The sequence below is a fragment of the Camelina sativa genome, chromosome 11 (assembly GCF_030686135.1).
Source record: "Camelina sativa cultivar CO46 ecotype springtype chromosome 11, ASM3068613v1".
In the NCBI taxonomy this organism is placed as follows: Eukaryota; Viridiplantae; Streptophyta; class Magnoliopsida; order Brassicales; family Brassicaceae; genus Camelina; species Camelina sativa.
Window position 1 is genome coordinate 41,286,632 of NC_141890.1, and position 7,307 is coordinate 41,293,938.

The 7,307-nt window shown below is 34.5% G+C and overlaps 3 protein-coding genes across 3 annotated transcripts; 2 read left to right on the top strand and 1 right to left on the bottom strand.

Annotated features, from left to right (window-relative positions):
• Positions 1 to 135: 135 nt before the first annotated feature.
• Positions 136 to 1,859, top strand: LOC104728792 (uncharacterized). The gene is made up of 2 exons (XM_010447724.1): positions 136 to 1,237; positions 1,456 to 1,859. The coding sequence occupies exons 1-2, from the start codon at positions 136 to 138 to the stop codon at positions 1,857 to 1,859; spliced, it is 1,506 nt and encodes a 501-aa protein (XP_010446026.1).
• A 181-nt stretch (positions 1,860 to 2,040) lies between these two features.
• Positions 2,041 to 4,534, top strand: LOC104728793 (uncharacterized). Its single transcript, XM_087472918.1, has 4 exons — positions 2,041 to 3,664; positions 3,740 to 3,894; positions 4,176 to 4,334; positions 4,433 to 4,534. Exons 1-4 carry the CDS (start codon positions 2,041 to 2,043, stop codon positions 4,532 to 4,534), a joined length of 2,040 nt encoding a protein of 679 aa, XP_087329044.1.
• Positions 4,535 to 4,974: 440 nt separating this feature from the next.
• Positions 4,975 to 7,046, bottom strand: LOC104728795 (2-oxoglutarate (2OG) and Fe(II)-dependent oxygenase superfamily protein). Its single transcript, XM_010447726.2, has 2 exons — positions 6,636 to 7,046; positions 4,975 to 5,717 (listed from the first exon to the last, which is right to left on the bottom strand). The coding sequence occupies exons 1-2, from the start codon at positions 6,965 to 6,967 to the stop codon at positions 5,072 to 5,074; spliced, it is 978 nt and encodes a 325-aa protein (XP_010446028.1). The 5' UTR covers positions 6,968 to 7,046; the 3' UTR covers positions 4,975 to 5,071.
• Positions 7,047 to 7,307: the final 261 nt, after the last annotated feature.

Below are 7,307 nucleotides of genomic sequence, written 5' to 3' on the forward strand. Positions count from 1 at the left end.
ATTTGTTGTCAACAAGGACGAGTTGTCTTGCAACAATCGCGACCACCTCCAACTTACTTAGATGACTTACTGTCACGGTCGGCATCGTTTCGAAACAATATACGAGAATATAAATCAATGCTTACTTTTACATTAATGGGTGGAAAAATAGATAACGATATCAATTCAGGAAATGGTCCTTTTACTTTTCGTATGCATGGTCAGAATTACCACAAAATTGGATCACTGCTACCAGTTGAAGGAGATCTTCCACGTTTTGCACAGCTATATGTATATGATACTGCTCATGAAGTTCAAAACCGTCTCAATGCACTTGCCAAAGGAAAAAATAATGAGTTAGATGAAGGAATTCTGAGTGGATTGATAAAAATGCTTGATGAATATAATGACTTAGCTAAAGTGTTCAGAATAGCTAGAGATAGATACGAATCTGGATCTAAAGAAGTATTTTCCATTAGGCTATTGAAAAATAAAGAACGTGGCAGACAATTTGACCTTCCACAAGGAGACGAGATTGCTGGACTTATTGTGGGTGACATGTTTATCCCTAATTCTGACAGAGATATTATAGTGCAACCTAGGAAGGACAAACCACAGTACATCAGTTTTTTGCATCCATCATACATGTCACTACAATACCCTTTGTTGTTTCCATATGGTGAACAAGGTTATATTGAGAAAACTATTCCATATAGCTCAGAAGGAAATGCTACTAAGAGGTCATATGTTACAATGCGAGAGTATTATGCATATCAAATACATACCAGGTTAACATCTCCAGGAACAATAGTCCGTTCAGACCGTCTTTTCCACCAATATGTGGTTGATGCATATACTGCTATTGAACAAGAACGTATGGACTTTTATCAGTTCAATCAGAAAAAACTTAGAGCTGATTTGTACAATAATGTATGTGATGCAATTGTACAAGGGGATGCAGATTCAAAAAAATTAGGCAATAGAATAATTCTACCATCTTCCTTCATAGGCGGCTCGAGATACATGGTAGAAAATTATCGAGATGCAATGGCACTATGCAGATGGTATGGAAATCTAGACCTTTTCATTACAATAACTGCAAATCCAAAGTGGGAAGAAGTGATTGATCATATTAAAATGGCTGGTAACGAGAATGCATATGATAGACCTAACATTGAATGTCGTGTATTTAAAATGAAATTAGAAAAACTTTTTAAGGATCTACAAGATGGTGTCTTCTTCGGTCCTATCACAGCAGGTACTATTTACTTTATTACAAAATATTATCAAAATTATTATTTCTTGCAAAACACTAATTTATTTTCCTATGTTTTTTTAAAAAATAACCAGTTGTTCACACAATTGAATTCCAAAAAAGAGGACTTCCTCATGCACATATGCTTTTATGGCTACAAGAGTCAAAACAAAATCCAACTCCAGAAGATATTGATAGTTTTATTACTTCTGGGTTACCAGATAAAGAAGAAGATCCAGAGGGTTTCCTATTGGTTGAACAACAAATGATGCATGGACCATGCGGGCCAAAGTGTATGGATGATAACAAGTGCACCAAAAAATTTCCAAGACCATACAATGACAGCACAAGTATCAGTGAAGCTGGCTATATTACTTACCGTAGGAGATTTGATGAAACAAAATTCGTCATGAAAGGCAACACAATGCTTGATAATCGCTACGTTGTGCCTCACAATCTTGCCCTCCTAAAAAAATACAAAGCTCACATCAACGTAGAATGGTGCAGTAGGTCATCTGCCATAAAATATCTTTTCAAATATATCACAAAAGGAGTAGACATGGCGACAATGAAGATAGAGAAACAACAAACATTGGATCAAAATAAAGGAGATAAGGAATCATAGGAAGAGATCAATGAGATAAAAAAACTAATTGGAGTGTCGTTACCTCTCTGCATGTGAAGCTACTTGGCGAATTTTTGCATTCGAAATACATGAACGAAAACTGGCAGTAACAAGACTACAATTACACCTACCAGGCCAGCAGAGAATCGTTTACCCCGAAGGGATCAGTCTACAATACATTATGTCAAAAGATGGCATCCAGAAAAAAATGCTTACGGAATACTTTCATATGAACTTACTTTATCCTGAAGCACGAGAACTTACATATATTCAATTCCCTACAAAATATGTGTGGGATTCAGATGAGAAAACATGGTCAGAAAGGAAGAAAGGATTCAGCATAGGAAGAATAATAAATATTCATCCAACAGCAGGAGACTTGTATTACTTGAGAATGCTGCTAATGAAAGTAAAAGGGCCGACAAGCTTTGATGATTTACTAACCGTTGATAATGTAAAACACAAATTATTCAAAGCGGCATGTTATGCAAGAGGAATGTTAAATGGTGATTCTGAATGGGAGGCCATGGACGAAGCAGCGCAATATGCATTTCCAATTCAGCTTCGCCATCTCTTTGTGACATTGTCACTTTACTGCGAATTGAGTAGTCCACATACTTTATGGGAGCATTGTTGGCGACACCTAGCTGAGGACATTCCTGATTATCAAAGAAAGACATTCAACTTTAGTGATCAACGATTCTCTGATGAAGAGTTACAAAGTTATACACTTATAGAAATCGAGAGAATTTTAGCACAGAACGATAGATCATTGACTGATTTTGAAGATATGCCAAGACCAGGCAAGGAATTATTGAAGAAAATGAAAAACTCGATGCACAATGATGAAAAGAGTTACAATATTCCTAAAGAAGAAGAAGAATATTGCAAGTTAATACAAACATTGAATGATAAGCAGAAGGAAGTATATGGTGCTGTTATCAACTCAATTGACCATGGGAGAGGAAAATTGTTTTTTCTCAACGGACCAGGAGGAACTGGGAAGACATATGTGTACAAGACAATAATCTCAAGATTAAGATCACAAGGGAAAATTGTACTACCAGTGGCTTCATCCGGAATTGCAGCTATACTATTACCTAACAGCAGAACTGCACATTCGCGTTTCAAGATCCCTATAGATCTTCATCAAGATAGTATATGTAACATAAGCCGTAATTCAATGCGTGCAGAATTACTAGAGAAAACAGATCTTATCATTTGGGATGAAGCACCTATGTGCCATCGGTTTGCGGTCGAAGCTCTTGATAAGAGTTTACGAGATGTACTATTAGTCGCAAATCCAGATGCAGCAAATAAACCCTTTGGCGGAAAAACAGTGCTTCTTGGTGGTGATTTTAGACAAATTCTACCAGTTATACCACAAGGAACTAGACAAGAAACTGTTATGGCAACAATCAACCGTTCATATATATGGAACTATTGCTCTCTATTCACTCTTGAGGAAAATATGAGGTTACACCAGGCGGAAAAAGATTTTGCAAAATGGTTATTAGGTATTGGTGATGGCACAACACCTAAACCAGCAAAATATAGAACGTCAAATGATGAAATTGGTATAGTGAAAATAGAAAATAAGCTGCTTTTGGAAAACAATGGAGATTCTGTTGATCGCATTGGGAAGTCTATATACCAGGATTTTGATGTTAAATTTAAAGACAAGGATTATTTGATTGAGCGAGCAATTCTTACTCCAAGAAATGAGATGGTAGATGAAGTGAATAACTACATGTTATCATGCTTAAAAGGAGAGCAAAAAGAGTATTTAAGCGCTGATACCATCGGTGACGACAAAGAAGAAGTGACAAATCAACACATTCTTTACTCTACTGATTTTTTAAATACTTTGAAATTTTCAGGAATTCCTAATCATAAACTGGATCTGAAGGTCAATGCACCAATCATGCTACTAAGGAATATTAATCAACGTGAGGGACTTTGCAATGGTACAAGATTAATAATAACTCGCCTAGGCAAGAGGATTATTGAAGCAGAGATACTTACGGGAACTCATGTGGGTAAACGGGTTCTTATTCCTAGAATAAGTCTCAGACCAACATATGCAAAATGGCCTTTCAAACTAAAAAGACCACAATTTCCTGTACGAGTTTGCTATGCAATGACTATCAACAAAAGTCAAGGTCAAAGCAACTTTTGTTATATTTGATAAAGAGGCAGAAAAAATCATCGACTGCAGAAATCGTAAGAGCTCTAAATTATATAAAATATATTATTTTATGGATTAATATATTAAAATTTGTAATTAAATTAATTGTTATCCTATTATTCACATAGATAAAAAATGAGCTGGGCGAACAGGAGTTAGAGGACGTTCCTACATGTGTGCATTCTATTGTTGGAAAAACTTATTTATTCGAAATTCAAATTAAAAAGTATGATTTTGATGCATCATATCAAACTTTTACAGTCACGGAGATTATAGACCAAACAAAGGTAAATAACATATATATATATTATGATGTGTAAATTTTGCTAAATACAATAGATTATTTCATTTAACATATAAAAATGGTTTGTTTTTATGTGTTTAGACAAGTGAAGACGATGTCAATTGTAGAACCAAACGTAAAACCCGTAAAGAACGTCAAGAACCAATGGATGATCAAAGGAAGAAACAAAGAATTGAAGACTGAATTTGATTTTCATTTTTTAATAATTCTATGCATAACAATAGGTTTTTAAACAATTATTTAAATTTGGTTTTAACTCATTTATAGGATAAGTTTTATTTAAAATATATCAAAGAAACATAAGTGATACAAACAATGGGATATCATGATTGCTTGGTTAATAGTTATTTAAATAATATGTTATTTGATAATTAACATAAAAAATATATATATATATTCTAATTTAAAGCAATAGTAACAATATGTAAAACAAAATTATAGACATCCCTAATAAACACACATAAATTTATCTTTTACAATTATATATAATATATAAATTAGAAACTAAACATAATTCGTGCATCGCACGGTCCATATCTAGTATAGTACTATTTTCTAATGTTTTTATTACTAGTAAAATTGTTTTAAATTTATAATAAATGATGTTTTGATATACTGTAGAATAAACGAAATTACTCTATTTATATAATTTTTACTTGATATCAAAAAAAAAATTATTAATATTATTTCACTTTAGGAAAAGAAAAAGTAATTAACGATTCAACCCAATTCAATTCGTGCAAAGTCTTCGACCGTGTCCCCAACCTTCTCGAACTTGCCTTTCTCATTACTCTCTCTGAACCTCAAGTAATCCCCACATTTAAATGACCGAAACATCCTCATACCTTCACAGCATCCCACGACTTCATCAGGGGTAAACACGACTTTCTCATCGTCGAAGCACCAGAAGAAAGCTAGTGAGAATCTGTTACCGACGAAACCACGTCGTTTCAAGACAACTCTGTGCTGAGACGATCTCAGCCGTCCATTGGTCCATGCATGCAACAAATCTCCGACGTTGACGACGAGAGCTTCGTCTTTAGGGTTAATATCCATCATACCAACCCCGTCTTTGCATCTGACTTGAAGACCTCCGATGTCGTCTTGATCAACGATCGTGATGCAACTCATGTCGGTGTGCATTCCTAGCCCTTCGATCAAATCTTGATCATCGTTGTGATGATGATGATGATCATCTTGTTCTGAAGGGATTGTGTAGTTGTTGATCCTGAAGTAGCCATGACATTTTCCAAACTCAGATTCGTAATATTTGTTAATAAGATCGTCTCCGAAGCTAGAGAGGATTGCTTTCATTATCTTCTCGCATAGTTCCGTCATCTTTTCTCCATATTCTTTCATCAACCCACTTCAAATTAAAAAAAAAAATCATATATTCAACAGTGTAAACATCGGTTTGGTGTCAACGACTCAACATTCATGTAACTTATTTAGGAAAATAAAAATGAAGTCTTAAATACACCTATTTAAGACTCTTCACATGATTTACAATATAGAACCAACCTAATAATATAGATTCAAGATGGACCGGTCAACTATAATTACTATTGTCTTACATTTTCAGTGTGGTTCTATGAAGTAAAGTGTCCGCAACACAAGAGGACCGGTCCTACTAGAATAAACCATACAGAAATGGTTAAAACTCATCAAAACGATATCCCTAATTAACTTTCACTTTTGTTTATTTAATGTATCACAGAGAATATATGAGTGCATGCATAAATGCTAAAAGAGGATGCAAATATGCAATGCGCACTTGTGATATAAAGAGTGACCATTATAGTTGGAACTTGGAATCATACTTGTTTTTCGTTATTATTATTTTTTTTTTTTTTGACAATCCTATTTATTGTCACAAATCGGTTTTATAAATTACTATTTATATATGCATATCTTCTTTATTAAAAAAAAATCCTGCAGGAAAAAACAATTTGCATGAACATTCTCTAGGAGGACAAATAAGTTGAATTATGTAAACACTTTATAAACAATACGAGAACGTCCAGTCTGATCCTTTTGAAGTCATTAGAGGATGGTATGAACATCTAGCAAAAGGTGGATTGCATATAAATTGGTTCAGAAGGCAGCTTAATTATAGTTGCATTCCTTATTAAAAAAATGAAAAATATGGAACGATTTTTTAAATCCAACTCATTAAATGGCATCGTTTTGAGGGTTGCCAAAGAAAATGTCAACAAGCATGTCATTTATATATTTTTAAAATATACACTATATATATATACTGTATATATGATGTATGTATTACCTGAACTCTTCATAGGTAGCTTGGTCGGAAAAAGCATCCACGGAAGACTTGGCCGAGGCGTAGAAATCGGGACCGGATACACGGAGGCTTTCGAAGAAAGGAGATGCAATAAAATGGGGAGTGTAATTAGGCGCTCCCATCTTCATTTTTTCCTCGTCTCCTAGACCAAAAACTCCACCGGAGAATCGCCGGAGTTTTCGGTACATGTCGCCGGAAACACCATGGTTGGTCACGTAGAAGAAACCCCACTCCTTACACGCATCTTGTAGTGAGGACAACGATGACTCGCTTAAAGGCTTCGAAATGTCAAACACCGGAAGTTCCAAAGACATGAGTTACTTTCAAATGATGATTGGGATACAACTTTAGTTTCGTTTTGGTGCTCCGAATAGGTTTTATACGTGTGTATATATATGTGTAGGGGTAGCCGGTTTATTAGATTATACAGGATATTGTTTATAATATTAGTTCCACTATACGATTCTTATATAATTTGGTTGAACTCTTTACGAATAAATCTAGATGGTAATTAATCTTTGTCGTTGCAATAATTAAAACCAACTACCATCTTTTTTATTCTAACTATTTCTACATCTCAAGATGTTTGGTCCTAAAGAAAGTTAGTGAATAATTTAAAGAACTCGAGATTGTTCTTGTTCGTCCATCTTGATG

What these genes read in the sequence shown, in the direction of transcription:
- LOC104728795 (XM_010447726.2), bottom strand. Translation starts at nt 6,967, where the DNA reads ATGTCTTTGGAACTTCCGGTGTTTGACATTTCGAAGCCTTTAAGCGAG. An exon ending in GCTACCTATGAAGAGTTCAG is followed by an intron (nt 5,718 to 6,635) that starts GTAATACATACA and finishes TTTAATTTGAAG; the next exon opens with TGGGTTGATGAAAGAATATG.
- LOC104728793 (XM_087472918.1), top strand. Translation starts at nt 2,041, where the DNA reads ATGTCAAAAGATGGCATCCAGAAAAAAATGCTTACGGAATACTTTCAT. An exon ending in TTTAAGCGCTGATACCATCG is followed by an intron (nt 3,665 to 3,739) that starts GTGACGACAAAG and finishes TGAAATTTTCAG; the next exon opens with GAATTCCTAATCATAAACTG. An exon ending in AGATACTTACGGGAACTCAT is followed by an intron (nt 3,895 to 4,175) that starts GTGGGTAAACGG and finishes TTATTCACATAG; the next exon opens with ATAAAAAATGAGCTGGGCGA.
- LOC104728792 (XM_010447724.1), top strand. Translation starts at nt 136, where the DNA reads ATGGGTGGAAAAATAGATAACGATATCAATTCAGGAAATGGTCCTTTT. An exon ending in CTTCGGTCCTATCACAGCAG is followed by an intron (nt 1,238 to 1,455) that starts GTACTATTTACT and finishes CTGGGTTACCAG; the next exon opens with ATAAAGAAGAAGATCCAGAG.